Source organism: Solanum dulcamara, chromosome 3, assembly GCF_947179165.1.
Source record: "Solanum dulcamara chromosome 3, daSolDulc1.2, whole genome shotgun sequence".
NCBI classification, from domain to species: domain Eukaryota; kingdom Viridiplantae; phylum Streptophyta; class Magnoliopsida; order Solanales; family Solanaceae; genus Solanum; species Solanum dulcamara.
In genome coordinates, this window is record NC_077239.1 from 54,845,442 (window position 1) to 54,869,440 (window position 23,999).

The 23,999-nt window shown below is 35.0% G+C and overlaps 1 protein-coding gene across 1 annotated transcript; it reads right to left on the reverse strand.

The window, feature by feature from the left end:
• Window positions 1-15,993: 15,993 nt before the first annotated feature.
• Window positions 15,994-18,514, reverse strand: LOC129882611 (U-box domain-containing protein 9). Its single transcript, XM_055956993.1, has 2 exons — window positions 18,088-18,514; window positions 15,994-17,653 (listed from the first exon to the last, which is right to left on the reverse strand). Exons 1-2 carry the CDS (start codon window positions 18,343-18,345, stop codon window positions 16,574-16,576), a joined length of 1,338 nt encoding a protein of 445 aa, XP_055812968.1. The 5' UTR covers window positions 18,346-18,514; the 3' UTR covers window positions 15,994-16,573.
• Window positions 18,515-23,999: the final 5,485 nt, after the last annotated feature.

Sequence of the window (23,999 nt, forward strand, 5' to 3'; positions counted from 1 at the left end):
GAGGTTACATCCATCAAAGTGTTGTGGAGAAATCAACAAGTAGAGAGTGCTACATGGGAAGCAGAAGCGGACATGATAAAGCATTATCCATATCTCTTTCATTTCCCTCAAGCCTAAGGTACTAAGTTGTTCATTTTCAAGTCATTTAAACTCCCATGTTTCAGTTTCGTATGTCTTTCATATACATGTATATTCATGAAGTTGGTTTTAAAGTCATTATTTATGTTAAGTTCAAAAATCTCATGATTTATGCTTTTTTATGTGTCATTGCATTCATGTTGGGTTGCTAGTCCTCGTTCTGTTTCTTTCCATGCTAGTTGAATCTCATTTGAGGATGAATGTTCACAAGGAGAATATATTGTAAGACCCCTAGAAGTTGAAAAGTTGAACGAAAGAGAATTCAAGGAAAATTTGGGAAGCCCCTAAGTCTACGAGGTTTACAACTTATAGGGACTTTTATAAGTCGTAGAAGTGACTCGTGGAAGTGTGTCTGGAGCTGGAAAATGGATGAATCAAGTGTGTGGGTATACAAGACATTTGATGACTTATAAAGAGTCTACAACTCTGTAACGTTCCTCAAAATGAACAAGTTCCTTAAAATATGCATTGGGAATAGGCCGCTCATTTAATGCGTTATCCTTAATATTTTTAGAAAATTCAAGTTTAGAATATCGATCAGGGGGTCAAAAACTGTGGGAAAAATATCTCGATGGATTTTTAGGACTCGTATATCGGAAGATTAATTTTTAAAGAAACTACACGAAACAGAAAGGTCCGCGACAGGTCTGCGTCGCGGACCTAGCAAGGATTTTCTGACCGAGTTGGATTTTTAATAAGGGCATTTTAGACTTTTCCCTAATTTTAAGCTAATGAACCTAGATGTTTTTAGGACCTAATGCAACTCTATAAATTGACCTAAACCTTTAATTTTATTCATTCTTCTACAATTCACCTACGCAAATATTTGTCTCTCTGCAAAAGACTCTCAAGGATTCCAATAAAGACTTCAAGTAAATTCACTCAAGCTCTTAATCAAAACTCTCAAGTTATTCCAAACTAATTGGTGTTCTCACTTAATGTATGTGGGTATTGATTCATGGATCCTTTCATCGATGAATCCCAATCAATTTCTCAAGGTTTTTATCAAATTAAAGTATGGGATTTTATGAGTTTTATTATCTCTATTCATATTGCATGAATTATAATTTAAAATATGATCATTATTCTATTTTGATATAAATTGATGGTTATTGCATTTAATTGAAGAGTTTTCCCATGAATTCTCCTATTTTGATCTCTAGGGTTCATGATGTAAATTATGAGTATTTTGAATTATACTTCTAAAGGATATTATCTATATGAATTATGTATGAGATAATATAAATTTTATGATCATGCATGTTTTCAAGTGAATTACATAATTTTCAAAGTCAATTGATTATGCAATTGAGTTTTACTCTAAGTTCAAGGTATGAATTTCATGCAAGTTATGAAGTAAGGTGACTTAGGGCCCCATGTAGTGACCTAAGGCCTAAAAGGTGACTTAGAGTCCTATGTGGTGACCTAAGTTCTAACGATGTGAATTATACAAATATGATTGTAATGATAAAAGGACAATTCTCACATTACAAGTATGTTATGAAAATGAGCTACTCTATGATTTCAAACCTATGATCATGACTATGGTATATTAAATTATGATTTCTATGCTATATATGTATTGCGTGGAATTTGACTTAGCACCGAGTGGACGTGACGTGGGGTCTCTACCAAAATCCTTAGCAATCTCATATCCCATAAACTACGTGCCACCGTAGGTTACCATCATGGCTTAGCTATTGGATCCATATATATTATATGTATGACCTGCCTAGCGGGGTATAGTCTTCATTGGCTAGTAGATTCCCCTTTTTTGCATTGTATGGGAAGACAATGGGATTCCATGTTATAGCTCGCATGGTCTTATTATCGGTTATGGTTCCTATCCCACATATGTATGATATCTTAAGTATGTTATGATTTTGAAGTTATGCTTTTAAAATGCTTTGGTCAATATGATTTTCTCATGACTTTACTTGTTCCATCTTATTATGTGTTTTACTTGACCTTTGCATTCCATGATTTACGTTGCATGTTATGCCCTCATAGTTAGTACATTCCAACATACTAATGCATACTTTTTTCCTACATTGTCTCATAATGTAGGGGTTGAGGTTGGAGATCATATTCGTCCACGTAGCTAGTCAAGCTTTTCTATCCAGCAGTATTTGCGGTGAGTCCTCATTTATCGGGGACTAGTCATCGAGTTCGTTATTATTTCAAAGACTTTTGTTATGTTTTATTTTAAGGGCGAGCTAGGAACATGTATTAGCCCCCGCCCATATTCATGAGGAGAGGCATCTAGTTGGATAAATATTTTGAGTCTATGTTGTCATGTGACATTCTTCATTTACTATTCATAGTTTAGACTCTCTTATGATGTTTCTGCTTTTATTTTATCTTGTGTATGCTTATGATATGTAAAAGAGGCTTGGTTGGAGTCCTTTGGAGTTTTGATCGCCGTGTTATGACTAGGCCCTAGGTCGGGTCATGACAAACTTGATATCATAGCACAAGATTTTTCAAGTGTCCTTGGGTGTCCAACATGTCGTGTAAAGTAGAGTCTTATTAATGGGTGTGAAGCTCTTCACACTTATGAGTAGGAGGCTATAAGGCGTGTTAGGAAATTTTCACTTCTTTCATGATCCATGTCGTGTGATAGAGTGGTACTCTAAGCCCTTCCCTCATAACGATTGTTCTTTGCGATTTTTAGAACATGCCTCTGAGAAGAAAAATCTATCACGCTAATGGTCCTCTTCCCGATCAAGTAACTAATGAGGAGTTTTATACCACTATCACTATGCTAGCTCGCATAGTGTCCAACCAAGGAGTAAAGGCTCCTCCAAAGGTTATTACAGCGGTTTCAAGAGTTAGAGACTTCATAAGGATGAACCCTCCCGAGTTCCATGGTTCGAAAGGCGATGAGAATCCCCAAGACTTTGTTTATAAGGTATATAAGATTACGGATATTATGAGAATGTCTTTGGAAAAGAAGGTGGAGATGGCGGCCTACTAACTTAGGGGTGTCGCTCGAGTGTGGTTTGACCAATAGAAGGCCGAAAGGGTTGAAAGAGGCCCTATAGATTGGGAGGATTTCAAAGTTGCTTTTCTTGACCGTTTCTTTCCCTTAGAGTTGAGGGAGGGGAGGGTGATGGAATTTATCAACTTGAAGCAAAGGAGTATGAATGTGAGGGAGTATGCCCTCAACTTCATGAAGTTGTCCAAGTATGCTCCGACTTTGGTGTCAGACCCTCGAGCCTGAATGAGTAAGTTTATATCAGAGTTTCAGATTTAGTTATTGAAGAATGTAAGACGGCCATGTTAATAAAGGAAATGGATATCTCTAGACTCATGACTCATGCCGAGCAAATTGAAGAGAAAAAGCTTAAGGGGGTTCCTAGATTGACTAAGAAGTCCTGGATTGAGAATGGATCATCTTTTGATAACCATTTAGTGCCTAAGTGTCACAAGGATAGGGTCCCTAACCCTAGATATCAAGGTGACAATTATAGGGGTCAAGATTTTCTCACCTGCCAAAAGTGTAGAAGGTACCATCCGGGAGATTGTTTAGCCGGTTCGAGTGTATGTTTTGGTTGTAGTACGAAGGATCATAAGTTTAGGCATTGTCCATTGATTGCTAAGAATGATAGGATAGTCGTCGACGATCTCAACCCCTATCCCTCTATGGGTCCCCAAAATTAACGTGATGCTTCATCCAGTAAGTGTGAATGCCCTTTTTGAAATGGTAATGATTAGTATGGATTGGTTGCATACATATTGTGCTTCTATAGATGGTAGAACTCATTGAGTTAAGTTTTAATTCCCAAATGAGTCTATTCTATAATGGAAGGGTGATGATTCAGTAGTGAAGAGTAGCTTTAATTCTTGTTTTAAGGCTCTAGTTTGGGGTAAGTTTTGATCGGAACGGGTGTTTATTTTGGATGTGGTAGAAGGGGGAACAAGGTATCCAAATTACCTAACAAGGAGAGATAAATATATCCTCAAAGCCAAGCTACTCAAGGTGGACAAGCTCAAAAATGTGCCAGCCTATGCCACAATAGGTTCTATGCACTTCAAACTAGGCAAGAGGTTGAGGAGTCTACTGATGTGATTATGGGTAAGTATGGATGTTTGACCTTGATGTTTATGTTTAAGCTGAACCGGGTGCCACATTATCTTTTATTACTCCTTACCTTTTTATAAGATTTGATGTATGTCCTAAAATCTTTCTAGAGTTTTTTTTGATTAATACCCTTATGTGACTCGGTATTTAGGGGTAAATTTGAGTGATGCTAATGAGGGTGGTGTTCTTGTTTGAGGTGGTTAGGAAATATGATGGGTAGTGCATGAGAAATTGATGTTAGATGAGAAGATAGAGGTTCTCTCACAAGGGGGAGATTGAGTATTTCATTACCAAGGTCGGTTGTGTGTCCCAATATTGATATCCTAAGAGAAATGATATTGGGTAAATTTCATAGCTCTTAATGGATGAGTTAGGGAAGAGTGGATGTTCCATATTGTGATAATTGTGGTATGCTTGGTCCATTTGAGGTTATAGCTATGGAGGACGAGCTAGATGAGACCTTGTTAAATACAATAGATAGGTAAGAGTATATTGGTGTGACCTTTGGTAGGAATGAATGCCAGTAAGGATATAGAGATGCTAGGGTAGACACAAAAATTATTAAGTGATGTTGACTTCAAGGGAGCCATAAAGTGGTTAGAATGGTAGGCTTGAATGTGTAGTGTAGATATGTGAATGATTATAGTAGTCTATTGATGACTTTTTGTTAAGGGTTTCAAGTAAGTGTATTAGAGTTGTTATAGAACTAGGATTGAATATAGTATTGATGGCATATGGGTGAATGTACGATGCATTGTGTGTTTCTTTATTAGGTTTCAAGGTTTGTTGAATACGGGTAGTAAGGAGTAGTACTCTTGGGATAAATTTTCCTATAGAGGTGTAGTAGCCAAAGGTATATGTGTCAATGTTGAGAAAGTTTGTGGTTGATCCAAATTCTATTGTGCCAATAGAGAATGTGAGTATTGAAGAGAGTTTGACTTATGACGAGATCCTGATTGAGATTTTAGACGGCAAGTGAAGAGGTTAAGAAATAAAGACGTATCCGTCAAAGTGTTATGGAGGAATCAACAAGTAGAGAGTGCTACGTGGGAAGCAAAATCAGACATGATGAAGCGTTATCCGTATCTCTTTTCTTTCATTCGAGCCTAAAGGTACTAAGTTGTTCATGATCAAATTGATTAAACTCCTACGTTTCAGTTCCATATGTCATTCATATGCATGCATGATTAATGAAAATGATTTTTCTCAAAGACTATGTTTTATATTAAGTATGAAGTTTGCATGTTCTATGCATTTTTCAAAGTATCCTCATGTCCATGTTGGTTTCTAAATCTTTTTTTTCATGTCCTTCCTATATTAGTTGAATCCCATTCGAGGAAGAATTTTCCCAAGGGGGAGATATTGTAACGTTCTCAAAATGCACAAGTGCCTTAAGAAATTTTTTGGGAATAGGCCGCTCATGTAAAGCGTCGTCCTTAATTTTTTTGGAAAATTCAAGTTCGAAATATCGATCAGGGGGTCAAAACCTACGGGAAAAAGTTCTCACTGGATTTTTAGGACCCGTATATCGAAAGATAGATTTTTGAAGAAACTACACGAAATAGAAAGGTCCACGCAGGTCCACATCGCGGACCTAGAAAAGATTTTCTGGCCGAGTTGGGTTTTTAGTAAGGGCATTTTAGACTTTTCCCTAATTGTTAGCTAATGAACCTAGATGTTTTTAGGACCTAATGCAACTCTATAAATTGACCTAAACCTCTAATTCTATTCATTCTTCTAAAATTCACCTACTCAAATATTTTTCAATATACAAAAGATTCCACTAAAGACTTCAAGTAAATTAACTCAAGTTTCCATCAAAACTCTCAAGTTCTTCCAAATTAATTGGTGTTCTCACTTAAGTATGTGGCTATTGATTCATGGATCCTCATCCATGAAGCCCAATCAATTTTTCAAGGTTTTCTATCAAATTAAAGTATGGTATTTTATAGGTTTTATGATCTCTATTCGTACTGCATGAATTATGATTTAAAGTATGATCATTAGTCTATTTTGATATAAATTGATGGTTATTGCATTAAATTGAAGAGTTTTCCCATGAGTTCTCCTATTTTGATCTCTAGGATTCATGATGTAAATTATGAGTATTTTGAATTATACTTTCAAAGGATATTATCTATATGAATTATGTATGGGCTGATATAACGTTTATGATCATACATGTTTTCAAGTTAATTACATGATTTTCAAAGTCAATTGATTATGCAATTGAGTTTTACTCTAAGTTCAAGGTATGAATTTCATGCAAGTTATGAAGTAAGGTGACTTAGGGCCCTATGTGGTGACCTAAGGCCTAAATAGTGACTTAGGTCCCTATGTGGTGACCTAAGGCCTAATGATATGAATTATGCAAATATGATTATAATGATAAAATGACAATTCTCACATTACAAGTATGTTATGAAAATGAGCTACTCTATGATTTCAAACCTATGATCATGACTATGATATATGAAATTATGATTTCTATGCTATGTATGTATTGCGTGGAATTTGACTTAGCACCGAGTGGACGTGAGGTGGGGTCTCTACCAAAAGCCTTAGTAGCAACCTTATGTCCCATAAACTACGTGCCACCGTAGGTTTCCATCATGGCCTAGCTATTGGATCCATATATAGCGTATGTATAACCCGCCTAGTGGGGTATAGTCTACCTTGGCTAGTCGATTCCCCTTTTCTACATTGTATGGGGAGACAACGGGATTCCATGTTATAGCTCGCATGGTCTTATTATCGGTTATGGTTTCTATCGTACATATGTATGATCTCTTAAGTATGTTATTATTTTGAAGTTATGCTTTTAAAATGCTTTGGTCAATATGATTTTCTCATAACTTTACTTGTCCCATCTTATCATGTGTTTTACTTGACCTTTGCATTCCATGATTTACATTGCATGTCAGGCCCTCATACTTAGTACATTCCAATATAGTAATGCATATTTTTTTCCTACATTGTCTCATAATGTAGGGGTTGAGGTTGGAGATCATATTCGTCCACGTGGCTAGTTAAGTTTTTCTATCCGGCGGTGTTTGGGGTGAGTCTTTATTTATCGGAGACTAGTTATCGAGTTGGTTATTATTTCAAAGACTTTCATTATGTTTCATTTTTAGGGTGAGCTAGGGACATTTCTTAGACCCCGCCCATATTCATGAGTAGAGACATCTAGTTGGAAGAATATTTTGAATCTATGTTGTTATGTGACATTCTTCATTTACTATTCATGATTTAGACTCTCTTATGATGTTTTCGCTTTTACTTTACCTTGTGTATGCTTATGATATGTACAAGAGGCTTGGTTGGAGTCCTTCGGGGTTTCGATCACTGTGTTACGACTATGCCCTAGATCGGGTCGTGATAGACTTGTAGAGAGGTGTCATCGTGCAGGTCTGAAATTCTGCAACTATTAAACCCTCAGGGCCTCTTCTAACTCAACAAGATAAGTCGTAGAGTGTATTGCGACTAATAAGGGTGTGTTATATGCAAACTTTAGAGACTCGTTTTTTAGGGGGTTTTCCCAAACCCTGTATGACGAATCATTTCTACGACTTGTCAAACCTCGTATGAATCGTAGGACCCAATTCATAAGATCAAAGTTCAGATTTAATGAAGGGTATTTACATCTTTTCTCAAGTTTAGTTCAATGATCCTAGACACTTTTATGGTCAAGTTCAAAGCTTATAATTACCCTACTATTCAAATTTCCCTCCTATTCAATTTATTCTTCGAAATTTCCATAAGGCAAGACTACCATGATCTCTCTCAAGCTCCTTCTACAAATTCAAGCTAGGGTTTCAAGTTAATCAAGGTTCCTTTTCAATTCTTGAGATAATTTCATCAAGGCATGTGGGGATTGATCCATGGGTTCCTTTCACCCATGGAGTTGAAATTTTATTTCTTTTAAATCCTTATTTTGATTAATTATGTTGGGCTACTTCAATTTTATTTTTAGTTATTATTAATGATCACTTTAAGTTATTTTACTTTAATTGCATGATTTCAATTTAAATTATAAATTCTCATGCATGAAGTTATTTTAAGTGATGATTTACATGAATTATGATTATGAAGTTCAATGATTTTTAAAGTATTCCCATGATTTTCACTCAATGGACTATGTATACGAGTTTTACTCTAAATTCAAGTCTCATTTATGATCATGGATCACAATTATGTTCAGGATATGAATTTCCTGCAAGTTATGAAGAAATGTGACTTAGGATCCTTAATTGGTGACCTACAAACCTAATGACATGAATGATGCAAGTATGATTTGTAATGTTGAAAGGTTATTACTCACATTGCAGATTATGACATGAAAATGAGCTACTCTATAAATGTTAAACCTATACACAAGTTTTATGATATATGTTAAAGTATAATTACTATGTTATGTATTCCGTAGGATTTGACTTAGCACGAAATGAGGCTTAAGGTGGGAGTTTGACCTATGGGATCTTTACATAAAGTCTCTAGTCTCATAACTACGTGCCATAGTAGCTTTGCCAATATGGCTTAGCTAGTGGAACCACATATAGCACATTTTCATGACACCTGCCTAGCGGGTTAGAGTCTACCTTGGCAAGTAGATTACCCTTTCTTCTATTGTATGGGGAGACATTGGGATTCCATATTATAGCTCACATAGTCTTATTGTCGGTTATGGTTCTATCCCACATATGTATACTTTATTTATGTTCTTTTGTGATCTCAACTATGTTTTCTAAATGCTTTGATCATTATGATTTTCTCATCACTTTACTTACCCTCTTTATCATGTACGTTAATTGATCATTGCATTCTATGACTTTTATTGCATGGAATGCCTACATACTTAGTACATTCAAACGTACTAATGCTTATTTGTTGCCTATATTTTCTCATAATAAAGGGGTTGAGGATTCCTTCCACACGTGGCTAGTAGAGTTCCCATCCGACAAAGTTTTGGTGAGTCCTCTTTTATCGAGGGAAAGCTATGGGTTTATTTTATTCCAAAGAATTTTGTTATATTCATATTGAGGGTGAGATAGGGACATGTCTTAGCCCCCACTCGTCTTGAGTTAGTAAAGGCATGTTTGGACAAATGATGTAGAGTTTATGTAGTCGAGTTTGTAATCCCTTTTATGGTTTATGATTTAGAATCTTTTCTATATTATTTCTACTTTACTTTACCTTATGTATGCTTACGATATATCAAGAGGTTTGGTTGGAGCCCTTCAAGATTTCAATCATCGTATCACATCTAGGATCTAGTCCGGGTTGTGACAAGATATCTATGATTTCTCTCAACAATGCCATTTTGCTTAGGAGTATGGACAAACGGGCTTTGATGTATAATACCAAGAGAAGTGAAAATATTATTATATTGTGCATTAGATCATTCCAAACCATTATTTGATCTAACAATTTTAACAGATCCTGAGAATTGAGTTTTAATGATATTAAGAAAAGAAATAATGTGCACAATAACATCACTCTTTAGTCTCAATAGGTAAATCCATGTCATTCTGGAATGGTCACCCATAATTGTGAGAAAATATTTATATCGATTATAAGAATGTTGCTTATAAGGACCCCAAACATCCATATGAAGGAGTTCAAAAGGAAAACAAGACCTCTTAGTACTACTAGAAAAAGGAAATCTAGTTTGTCTAGCAAGAGGACGTATGAGACAAAATCTAGACTCTTTATTCTTAAATGAGGATTTGATGGAGTGAATTTTCTGAAGAACAGTAGATGATACATGTCCGATTCTAAGATGCGAGAGTGAATAATCAACTTGAGAAGAGGTGAGACAGTATTGTATAGCTTGAGTAGAAGAAGAACGTGATGAAGATTTAACACGAGCATTGATAGGTGATGGCATTTTGGTAAATAAAAGTAGATACAATACTTCTTTCTCCGTATCAATCCCCTTCACCTTTCCAGCGTAAAGGTCCTGAAAGTGGAAAAAATAAAGGTATAAGAAACACATCATTGAAGTTCTTTGATAACTTTAGAAATGAATAAAAGATTATATTCAAAATGAGGCACATATAGCAAATTGTGAAGTACACAATTGTCACTGTCCCAATGTGGTTAACCTCTGTAGTTTTGACATTTGGTTGATGGGCTTTGTTGAAATGTGATGGAGTAGACGAGGAGTTAATTAGAGATTCCATACTATATACCACGTGATTATTATCTCCAGTGTCAACCACCCAAGAAGGTTTGTCTAGACCTGTATAAAAACATTTGAATTGAGATAAATGGTAGTGTTCTGAGGTATACCTGCCCTATTGTCTATACTCTCTTGTGGTGTAATTTCATTGCCCAACATTTTAATGATGTGATGGTATTGATCAAGTGTTAAGAAAGGCACAAATATTGATGTGGATGAGCTATTTTAAATCTCCAAACCTTTTACATAGCTTGCATTATGACTCTGTTGCCTCTTGATCCCAAATTCAAAATCTTCTGTGTAATGTGCATTGTGTGCCTATTTCTTTCTATTTCCACCAAATCTTTGTAATCTATATTCTCCAGATCTTTGTCTTTCATCCCCCAAAATGTGACTTCCTCTCATTTCTGTATATGAAATTCTTCTTCCCATATTTGTGATCAGATGGATATCCTATGAGCTTGTACCAGAATTGGTTATGTGATTTCTCAGATAATAGTGTTCACAATACAAGTCATTTGCCTTTTTAAACTTATTATGTTGTACAAATGCTAGTGTAGTAGGATCAATAATTTCCAATTATTGAAGGGGAAAAACTGAAGCAGAAATCATATGAGACTGGATTTTTTGACTCTCATCTTACGTTATCATATTGTAGGATTGGTTTAAGTTAGGACTAGAAATTGTGATCAGAATATGACTTCAAGATTGTACAAATGTTTCATTTAATCCCAGCAGAATTCGTATGAGTTTCTATCTCTCCATGTGATCTACATACTCCCTCTATTTATCATATTCACAGGCTGAAAGTGGTACTAATGAAAGATATTCATCCAAAAGATTTCTCAATCTAGAATAGTACACATAAACTGTGAGAGTGCCTTGACTCATTATGCATATTTTTCGATTTAATCGATAGATCCCAGTGAGATTTATTTTATCAAAACGTTCTTTTAAATTTTTCCAAGCATTGTGAGCATTGGATGAAAACAAAAGGTTGTTGGCCAGTTTCTTTGAAACAGAATTAGTAATCCATGACAAAATAAAAGCATTACACCTTTTTCATTCATGCTCTAAATCCCCTATATACTGCACTTTTTGACAGGATCCATCGAGGAAAGCTATTTTATTATTAGCTAACAATGCGACTCTCATGGAATTACTCCAACCTATGTAATTCTCTATGCCATTTAACTATTGGGAGATCAGGATGCTACCTAGAGTATCCGATGGATGAAGATATAAAGGACTCCTAGATGAATGTCTGTGAATTTTTTAAATTGTATAGAACTCGAATATGATGGAAATGGCAATTTTGATGAAGGATGTACTATCGGGTTCTTTTTTCAAGCTCCTTTTAGCACACAAATTGAATATGATGAATTCAGAACAAATTTTGATCTCGATTCGTTGATTTGAATTGATTCACTAGACTTCTTCTCGTATTAATGCCTCCAATATTTCAAATGAAATAGCTAGGCTCCATATTCAAAACCTTGATCTGATACCATATTGAAAGTATTAACCTAGCTCTAATGGCTACTGTTGCATTGACAGTGTAGGAAAAGGAAAGAGAGAAAAAGGAGAAGTTGAGAGTGAAATGAACCGCCTTGCTTTACATTCATCCCAAATTCGATATTTATACAAGCAACTAACTAACACATTAATTAAAATAGCCGACTAACAACCTATCAATTAGTTTGACTAAATTTGCAACTAATTAAAGTACAAACTAATTTAGCTAACACTCCATGTACAACTCAATACATCTATCACTAATTTTCACATGTATCATACAAAAAAATACAATATTTAATATCTTGTGACTTGCTACTCAAGATCATTGAAATATCTTGTGGCTTGCTATTTTTTTAAAATTTAAGTTAGGCCTTAGGGAAATTTTATTTAGGAAATTCTATATGATACAATAAACATGCATGTGCTAAGTATATATATTGCTATACATTAAAAAATATATTTTATAACTATACTTTGCTCTCTCTAACATCTCTCCTCTCTCTCCACAATTTTCCTCACCTTTCTTTTCTCTTTCCCTATCTCGCCTCTTTCTTCTCTGTCTTGCTCTTTCACTTGTCACTCTCCTTTATCTCTCTCTCTCTCTCTATATATATATATATATATATGCATTTTATTTTTGTTTTTGTAGTTGAAGAAAAAGAAAGGTTCTTATTTCATATCAGGGTAATAATTTTTTTCATTTTGTTCCAATTCTTGAAATATTTGTTGTTTTCTTGTGTTTATTATTTTAGATAATTCACCATTTTCTTCTTTTTCTGAGAACCTTTTTTGGGCTTACTCAGATTAGATTCATTTTATTTTAAAGGAGAAGTGTACTAGGTTTAGAGGTTTACCAATATTTTATTGTATATAGATGATGGGTAGGTTGAGGCCCTATCTTGGATAAGTATTACTCATAGAGGTTTGCATACTTGAGGTTGTATAGTTCTGTGTCATTGGTCGTGTTGGCTTTACTATTAGCATGGAGACTTTGTTGGCCTAGTGATCCTAGATATCACGTTGACCTCAACGGTCCATATGGAGTTCTTTGATTATAAATAACATGGTGGTTGTCGGCTAGGGGTTTGTATTTTCTATTATGACTTATTAGCTAATATATTTGTTGCAGGTTTTTTGTGGCCTTGGAAGTTTATGGATTCTGATAAGTTAATATATATATTTGTTGAATGTAGTTGGTGTACGCTAGTAACATACATGCCTCAACTACGCTGCTCAGAGTAAAGTATGGCCCTAGGTGCCAGTTACACCTCTAGAGGTTAGGGCGTGACACTCTTTTTGTAAAGTTCAAGGGTATATTTTATGTGTCTCACACATGGATCTTTTTACCTTTTTTTTAATTCAACGAATTTATCTGAATTTATTCCATTCACACCTTGTTCTTTTTATTTTTCATATTCACACTAAAGAATGAAATAAGAACAAAAAACTTACATAATAATAATAAGCAAATAGATCTATAAAGAAGATATTTAAAACTTAAATTAATTGTTTAATCAAAAAAGTAAAAAAAATCACGTGTGAGAAGAATCAAATATACCCCTAAATTTTCTGGGAAAGATCAAATATACCAAGTATGAATTTATTTTAATAAGAAATAAAAAAATTAAAATTATTTTTTTTCACATCCTCAGCCAAAAAGGATATATTTGAGTCATCTTGTAATAGTAGGAATATATGTGAGCCATTTATTTTTAACGAGTGACATCACTTCTAAATCGCAAAGTTGAGGTACATAGACCCTTTTTTCTATTTTCTTTTCTTTTTTGGGTAGGGGAAGTGGATCACAAGGTGGAACGTTAAATCCCCATTAACAAGGTGAAAATTCGACTTACCAACTAACTGATATACTAAAATTCTCCATGATGGTCACTATAATATCACAAACTACAAGAAAATCAAAGTTAAGATTACTAAATCAAACTTTGAGAAAGTCTATGAAATTATCATAAACTTTATTTCTTTTTTTGACTGGCACACTGATCGAATTAAACCTAAGTGAATCAACTTTCAGGTTTCTCACTATAAAAAATACCAAGTTGTTCGTGTAAGTCTTATAACCGTATATAAGAAAATATGTTTAAATCTTCCTATACGTTATTGATCAAACCGTACTGAATTCTATATTTACAAAGAAACCTGTCTATACAATTAAATATGTAATTAAATGTAACTAGTAGTATTTTATGAACTAATACACAATAGAATACAGTAGACAACAACCTAACTAGTTGTTCTCCTTTAGCGCGACTCTTTTATGTTTTTTGTTGTTTTTTCTTTTGGGAGTGAACAGACATGGAGAGTAAAATTATTCACAACTTACAACTCAAAGTTTATTCAAAATACCAAATATGAATACATACGACGAACACAGTTCAGAATTAAAGGAGTACTTAATTTATACGAAATAGTTTGACCAAAAAAATCAGGACAATATAATTCTTCTAATTACATAAATAATTGATCGAACTAAATCAGACACATGCAATTCTTTTTACTATAAAGAGGGCCACATGGATTGCACGTGCAAGGCTGGGATCCCTAGGCTGCAGGTTTAAGAATTAAAAAAGATATATAACCATTAAGGACTTAATTTATACTCCTAATTAAAGTCCTTTAATTTTTATACTCCTAATTATAAGTTCTTTAATTTTATATTTTTTACCCTCAAGAAATTGGATATGGTTTATGGAGAATCAAAAGGAGGGGGCAAGGTATATCATATTTAATTTCGTAGTAATAAGACTGTTGACCGTACTAACCTTGTATTCCAAATATTCCTTTATTTATTATACATAATGAAAAGCATCACATGATTACCCACTTGCTTCTTTATTCATAAAGTTAACAATAACGTGAATTGAGGTACAATACTTAATTACTTGGATGCTTCCCCACCAATTTTTAGATCAAATTGATAAATAAATTATTTTTGGATCAAATTATTAATACCAAAATATTTTTGAATCAAATTATACTCACGATTGAGACCTTATTCTAAGTTATTGCAATGTACTCACAGATTAAGATCTTATTCACCTATCAAAGAGATTATAGAGTCAAGCCGGCTGCTTTTTTGTCAACTATATACTTTGCTTGGCTTTGTCTTATTAAAGAAAGAAGAGAAATGAGAGTGAAAAGGAAAGGAAAACAATAAAAAGTATAGCCACAACTATTACTACTATTTTTATAAATATAAATATAAAATGGTGGTGAAAGCATGAGGGAAAAAAGAGGTTGATTGGTGGTTTACTGTTGGAATGAAGACTTTGTAAGCATAAAAAAGGTGCACATTGGATGGACCACGGTAACAACACTATTGAATATGGTCACATTCTTCCCCCTGGGTATCGGAGTTTCTCCAACTAAGTACATGCTCCAACCCTACAACCATTCATCCATTTAATCCATTAACTTCATATGTATAGTACAAGATACTATAAGAACTTGAGAGTAATCAGTTTCTGCCTATTTTTACTACTTTGCTATTTCGGATCAATTTGCAAGCACTCTAATTTCAATTATCCCAACAAGTCACATTAATAAATTTAATAAATAACGTATCTTTATGTTTTTTTTTTTTATAAATGGATGATAATAATTAAAACATGCACACATGATTTTACAAAAAAAATAGGTTGGCCCAGTAAATCAATAATAATAATAATAATAATAACTACTAACTACGTATTTTTTTTTATATAATCATTTTCACAGTACCATACAATCTCTTTACTTTATGTTGATCAAGAATCCTTTTCTACAAAATTTTAAATTAAGAACATTTTTTCTTGATCAAGTTTTAAATTAACCACAAACTTCAAATTGGAATTGAAATCCTACCTTTTAAGTGAATATGAGATCTGAAATCAAAATTTAATTGAAATATTGTTCATTATGATAAACATAACACAGATTTCAAATCAAAACTTCAAATTTAAGATCCAAATAACGCCTAGTTAGAACTGTTACAACTATTGCTTTTTACTAGCGCCTGTACCAGATAAAGAGAGAATAACCTCAAATTGTGTCTTTTTTCACGTAAAGCCAGAAGTGGGTGTAAACTGAGAATAAGAATAGCATCACCAAAGAGGTAATACATAGGAAGGAATCGACCTTTTTTTTTCGATTTGGCTATCAACCCCATTCGAGCCATGTGGTCAGTGGACCTTTTGTTACCGTTGCTGAGGAGAAAAGAAAGGAACATATCTGCCCCTCCACACTAGGAAATATCATATTCATGCTTACGGACAAATCACAGCAACCCCACTTGCTGGCTGACATGTTTAAGCTAATATCCCACCACGACAGGATAGCCATGTGGAACAATTATTTCACAAATCACAATCTTATTTTTGCTACAAATTCTTCTACTAGATATGATGCACGCAATCACCTAGACCAATCTTGTGCCACGTATTATCAATTAACCCAACCAAAATACCGTGGATCTTATTTTTACAAAAACTCCCTCATAATAAATTATTCACAATCACTATTAACTTGTAAATCTCAGATAGAATGTACAAAATGGAAGATTGCAAACATGCCTCAAATACTTTTTTAATGAAAGGAAAGAGGGCAAAGGTTGGACCAGAATTTACAGATTTTGTGCTTGAAACTGCTGGCTGCTTTTATGCAGTATGGGTAAGATTGACAGCCCTGTTCAGTCTGTCAAGAATACCATTAGCCTTTCTCTTGGCTCTCGCTGTACCATTTTGAGCAAGTTGAGAGATTGTCCCATAGGTTTTCTCCTCATCCCTTAATGTCTTCCATTTGGTTCGGTCACAGTAACAGATTGTGTAAAGGACTGCAATACAATTCTCCTTGCTGCGAGCACACGAGGTCTCCCTTATTATATTAAGCAAACATGTAACCGCCCCAAGGTCTCCCATCTCCTCAACTGCCTTTTGATTATTTGATAGCATAGCTAGTATAGCTAGCAACTCATCGACGTGCACATTACTAATTATCTTTTGCAGGATAGCCCTCACAGCACCATCTCTAACCGCTCTGGCCTTATTTTCCTGGATAATGCAGAGACTAAAAAGAGCTGAAGCAACATCCTTCATTGCAACAGGGTTCCCTTCATCTAGAAGTTCTACCAGTGGTTTCAGGGCACCATATTTTCCGATAAGCTCTTTATTAGAATCAAGTGCAGATAGTGTGAAAAGGGCAGCTGCTGCATTGCTCCTTGTTTCAATTGTTCCTGATCTTAATGCATCCACAAGAAGTGGAATAACCTTTGGAGTCTCCGCGACAAGCTTCTTGTTATTGTCATGGATGGAAAGATTCAAAAGTGTAGTGATTATGTCTTCTTGGAGATTTGGATGAACATTGCTGTTGCTTTGAGATAGGGGACGAACAAGTTGAGGAATTGCATCTGCAGATTCTCCAAATAGAGCCCGAAAACAAGGCATTTTCTTCGTTAACAAACGTAATTCTCTTGCAGCAACTTTTTGATCAGATAAAGTTGAAGACATCTTCTCAAGCAAGGATACGAATATATCACGCTCAGCTTCAGCCAACCCTTCATCATTCAAATACTGAACAGAGTCTCGCATTTGAATCCCATTATTTTTACACCATTGCGAGATCATATCCCGAATCAAGTGATTAGGTGTAAGAATTGTATGTGAAAGTACTTGTTGTGTTCGAGGGCACGTCCTATTCCCAGCTTTTAACCATTTCTGAATGAAGGGTCTGTCATAAGTCTGCAAAAATTCCAATAATATATAAGCCAAATGTGTCAAGACTAACTCACAACCTACAAATCAACAAGCTCTAAGAAGATACAGAGACAGCTAGGTGAATCTTGAAAATTACAAAAACACTTAACAATCATCAAATGGAGACAACACAACAGTATTTACATGAGAACTCAACTCAAATGACACTGAATTAAGGGAAAATTGTAACAATAAAACAAAAGAAAGATTAATACACGCTATTATACCTTATAATCAACATTCACACGAACAGTAATTAACCAGATATCATATACAGTAATTAACATTAACCCATGTACACTTGGTTACTAGGATGGCAAAATTGAAGGAATCGTCCCTTCCAAGTTCAAGTTACCAAAAGCCCACAATTCCACACACCTCCAAAATCAATCAAACACACGAAACAAAAATCAACTAACCTGACCGGTGTTAAGGATAACAGGATCTCTCATAAGTTGTTTGGAAAGTGGGCATCGAAATTCCTCAGGAAAAGGGAGATCGAAGGAGGAGTGTCGTTTCAGCTTTAAGTCCTTCAAGGCGAGAAGGGTTTTACGGGTTTTATCAATGGCATCGACATTGATGTCATCTTCAGATAGAATGGCCTTAACTAGTCTCTGTAACTCTCTTTTCAAATCCGTCGCTTTAGCAGTAGGTGGATCGCCTTCAGTCTTAGCCATTGAGAGAGCAAAAATGGATGGATCTGTTAGAAACAAAACAACATTTCACAATGTGACACTCTCTCTTCCATTTTCATTGCCATAAACCACCCTCTTACTTTCTCTCTCTACATACACAGGTAAAGAAAGAGTATAGCGTAAGAATGATGGGAGAAGAAAATAGATATTTGGGGGTAAGTTAAGTCATTCATTCTAATAAGTGTGTGTGTCTCTGTGTGTGAATGGGGTCCATGGAGGTATGCAATCAGGGGAATCCATGGCCCGACAGCTGGCTGATACGCGGAAGAGTCTTACGATGGACTCGTCATCATGCACTTCCGCTGCGGTGCATTCTTTCTTGCCTTCTTCCTTTTTCCAAATTTCTTTTTCTTTACCTATTTCCTTTTCATTTATTTTCTAACCTACATTTTGAATAACATTTTCAAAGATTTATGTAATTATAAAATTTGACCAGATTATATTTTGAGACTTTCTTTCAAAAATTTTAAATTCTTTTGAAATAAAATGCGTGTCTAAATATATAATTTTAAATTTCAAAACTCAAATTTTTAATACTTATTGAGATCTGCAATTTATTTGCCTTACTTTTTTTTATCTATTTAAATTTTTTCCTATATGATAATTTTAAATTTTAATATTTTTATGTGACTTATTTAAAATTATAAAATTAAAAATATTTTAATATATTATATCAATATTTTAAAATTAAAGATCATAGATTTCAAAGTCTATTTATTTTCTTAAATCTCCTATCAAAATTCAAATTAAATTAGACAAATACATTGATACGAGACGAGTATAAAATTTGAAATATATAATAAAGTAATTTTACTCTTACTTTTTAATAAAAAATAGACAAGAGTACTATGTACCAATTCACTGAGAGGATTAGAACAATTGATTCTCACGCTCTAAATCATGTCGGACTATTTTGAAAACAGTTGTGTAAGCATTAATTTCTGGAGGATATTTTGTGAAGCCCATGCGTTTGGATTTTAAAATAACCTATTTTTAAGTTGCTTTCGATTTGAAAGTATTAATTTATATTTGTAATTATTGTATTGAAGAATCAGATTCTTCACTAATACTACAATAAGTAGCTATAGGATAAAGTGAATTAATAAAAAAATATGTATTATCAAGGATTTAACCATTATAGCACCTTTGCCCTCTACAATTCTTTCTAATTGTACCTCACTTCTTTCAAGACTCTTCAGTCAAAGAAACTCTTATAACTCAAATGACAATACAAATCACTAGGAATGTAAAAGTTGTAAATAAGTTCAAAGAATTAAACTTAACAAATACAATTTATTATGGATAACTCTGGAATAGAATAGATTCTTTTATCGTTGCTAAGTTTTTTTTTCTTGGTAAGTAAATTTTATTTACCAAAGTAGTCATTACATAGCAAAAAAAAACTAGCAGATTTGGACATCAAGCCCCAAACTTTGCTAAGACATCATACGCTAAATAATTCTTCAACTACTATTGGACAACTAGGAAAACATATTCAGCTCTTGTAATCTCCTATCTAGTTTGGGTTGATGAGATCCTCTATCCTTAAGGGCTCCACGAGGACAGATGTCTGGATCCTATAAGCTGTTTGGCAACATTGTGACACATGTCTATGGTTCTTGATGCTCCATACAGTCCTCCTTGACACCTAGCAGGTACTTCAATTACCTCTAAGTGACAGTTCACTTGATGACTTTATTGAGTCTCAGTTAATGATTTAAATTGTATTTTATTTTTCACTACTCTACTCGTGCATACTGTAACACTTCTTTCGTCGACCCCGGAGCCGAGAATAGTAATCATGCACAATTCCACTGCATTGTTCATCGTGCCCTCACTAGAGGGCCGGATCCATATGTATGTATATGATTATATGATGATGTGTTGTAATAAGGAGGTGATGGTACTATAGATATGATTCACCAGATCCCTAATAAGCCGGCTATATTGAAAATTTGAGCATGCATGATTTTACTTTTCCAGGTACAGATTTCTGATTTGATATTTTATCCCCTACTTCTCTATTTTAGATATGCCTCTAGTCGTATTATGTTATATTTTACATACTCAGTATGTATGTCGTACTGATCCCCTTTTCTCGAGGGGTTGCGTATCATGCCAGCAGGTATAGATACAGGTTTTGGGAGTTCGTCAGCTTAGGATTCTGAGCAGCTCAGCTAGAAGAGGCTCCATTGTATCGGAGCCTAGTTTTTGATACTGACCACTGATATATAAAATTGTTTTGTCTATTCAGGGGTACGACGGGGGCCCTGTCCCACCATATGTTGTCGTTAATATTCTAGAGGTCTGTAGACATGTATATATGGGTTGTATATGTCAGTTTGGTTCAACTGGTCTATATGATATATTGTACGCGTGGTTATATTATGGCAGCCTTATCGGCTTGCGTGCCCTTTCATGTTGTGATACAAATGAAAGGTGCTACAGGTTTATGAAAATGTTATCACCCAATAGGGTTCTATTACATGGTATTATGTTATTTACAGCTCGATTTGACCACAGCTGGTAGATAGGTATACGGGGGGTCTAGGTCGGACCCCAGTCGCGGCCTATGGAATTGGGTCGTGATAGAAGTGGTATCAGAGCAGTTTATCCTTGGATTGTCTGCAGACCGTGTCTAGTAGAGTCTATGTATCGATGTGTTGCATGCCACATTTATAAATAGGAGGCTACAGGACATTTAGGATGTTATTTTTTTTTAACATCTGAGATCGTGCTATAGATCTGAGTCATAGGAAAATTCCTTATACTAACCTTGGATCTTAATAGAAGGACGACATCAATTGAAGGAAGTAATTGACGACATGGGACATTACGAAGCACGTAGGTAAGTAAAGTAAAGGCATGAAAGATATCTGTGTTATAGGTATTGACATATGATTGAAATATAAAGTTGAAACCTGAAAGGAAAGTAGACATAAAGTGCAACAGATGCAGTTTGAAGTTGGACATAAGAGGTAAGTCTAGTATTTTTATATTATTGTTGACGTTGAAAGCCCTGTGTGGCTACAATATAATATGATATTGAAAGCCCTGTATGGATGTGAGATGATATGAATATATATATAAGTTGGCCCTGTGAGGCGTTGTTGGTAGTTTCTGCGTGCAGGTTGTGGGGTGGTAAGGATTGTAGAGGAAACTCTGCCGAAATTTTCCCAGAACAAGAAAAGGGATAAAACATAGCTTTATAACATGCCTTAGAAATTGATACCGAGTACCCATATTATGCTAAATTAATTCTATAAGAGGTACTCTTCATGTCGTCGATAAGGGACACCCTTTTTACTTGGGGAAGTTTATTACAGAAAAACAAAAGTCTATCTGAGCAATACAATTCAGACCACAGTATCTCCAGCCATAATTGTGCTGTAGAAAAAAAAAGAGAAGCTCAGGTTGAAGGGTAAGATGTCCAATAATTGAGCTTCAATCATTTTGAAAGTGCCAAGCCCCCAACTCCTAATTGTAAGTTAGATAAGTTGTTCATAACTCGAGGATAAACTGAAAATGAGACCAGGTAGGGCAAGTATTAAAAGAAGTACTGTGATGATTAAGAGATTCTAGTTTCTTCCAACAATGGTCGGAAAATGGTTTATGATAACAGTTTATAGTTCTCCACCGACTAATTAGGGAAATGACTTCTAAATTGAAGCACCTCAAAGAGATGTCAGGAACTGAATATGAGTACGAACAAAAAGGGGGATATGTAAGTATGAATTGAACGGGGTGATACAATTATACAGGAATAAAGTAGGACTAATAGTAAGGCGTACATGGTATATTGACTAAGTTAATAGCTTGTGTTGGGTACATTGTAAGGGTAAGGGTTGTAAGGTATAAAGGAGTAATGCCCGTACACAACGGCGCCCCAAAAATAACGGAACTCCTAAGAGACAAAGATGACAAACTTAAGGAATAAATGGCGCAACTTTCTTTCATCCTAAGAAACAATGGATATAAGTTGGGAAAGCCACTACTCCAGGAGAATATGGGACAATGAATGCCGGAATACAAATATTGCCTAGTTAAAAGAAAATTTAGAACGGCTACAAGTGTATATTAACTTTTTATAAATACAAGAAGAATGTGGCCTTGGGCAAATTGTTCCATGGGTCCTCTTACTTAAGTACAGATTAATAGAGGAAATGTCGCACTATGTATGGATAGGTTCCAGTCGCTTTGTGATTTAGCCAAGGTTCCATACGTGGATAATTAGGTTATAAAATGTACAGAAAAATGGGGACATGATGCAGTATTAAGTAGACCGGGGAAGGAGATCGGGTGAATTTGAGACTGGACCTAGAGAAGTAGAGCAAGGTATAAGCAGGTGAAAGTATAAGTACCTACTAAAGGGGGGAAGCAAGTGAGAGAACTGCCAGGGTAAAATGGAGGCAATTGATGGGGAAACATGCTTGAGACGGATGTGTAAACTACAATAAGATCCCTTGCTGAACCAAGTTAGAAAGACCTGGAATAACATAATGCTAGAAGGTGAATGCTTTATGATATCAAATGATTTAGGAGACACTACGAAGGATAGCGACATCATGCTAAACTAAAAAGCCAAAAGGTTGGCTATAGAGTTGGTCGTAAATGAAATTGCAATAGATAAATAACCAAGGACAAAAGAATAGAAAGCCTTCTGTGGTAGGAAATGAGAAGAACACAGAGTGAATAAGGGAAAGGAAAGAAGTGCGATAAGGTGAGACGTAGTGAGACGACGCTAGGGTATTTCTCAGGTTAAGTTGAGCACCTTCTCACATTTTCGTAAAGGTAAAGGAAGACACGAGATAACAACAATAAAGTATTACTAGCTGGGGTAAGGAAAGTGTAAAATGGTTTAAGTAAGACGGGCAGAACTAGCTGGTTACTACAGGATGGCGAGCTCATATGCCAAACTTCTTCGGGACTATACCAACTAAGGATAGATGAAACTCAAAGTGGCTCTAAATGTCACTATATGAACGAACTTTAGCGCTACTCAGTAGCCAACCCCAATGAATAGGTGCATACAAAAAGAGGGGAACACAATAGGATGAGTTAAACCAAAATGACCCAAAAGGGACATGGTCGTAGTGGAACTAAAGATTAACCCCTATACCGGTTGCAAGATAACAGAGGAAATGGCAAGGCAACACATAAAGACTAGTAAGACGACGCTAAGATAAATTTTGGGCTAAGTTAAGTGCTCCGCACATTATTACAAAGATTACCATGAAATGCGACATGAGAACTTCCCAAGGAGGTCATCCATCCAAGTATTTCTCTCGCCTAAGCATGCTTAACTTCTAAATTATGGTGGAATTTAGTGCGATAGTGCAGGTGTGATCGCGCGAGATGGAAGAATTTGAACTAGCGGCGGAGAAACGATATGAGATTATATTCCTGGAGTACTATAAGTTACATTGAGGGTATTGTAAAAAGGATTTAAGCAAGACAAGAAGAATTAGCTAATTGCTAACTGACGACGCACTCGAATGCCACAGTTCGTCAACATAGTACCAGTTAATGAGAGGCAAACCATAGAATGGCTATATGGGCCAGTGGGCAAGGAAATTGTGACACCACTTGGCAGCCAATTTTAAGGATTGAGAAGCAAAATCCAAAGGATGGAGTGC

Bases quoted from the DNA above. Each gene is read 5' to 3' on its own strand.
- LOC129882611 (XM_055956993.1), bottom strand. From the start codon at position 18,345: ATGGCTAAGACTGAAGGCGATCCACCTACTGCTAAAGCGACGGATTTG. The intron at 17,654-18,087 runs GTTAGTTGATTT...GAATTTTTGCAG, and splicing joins TTATCCTTAACACCGGTCAG to ACTTATGACAGACCCTTCAT.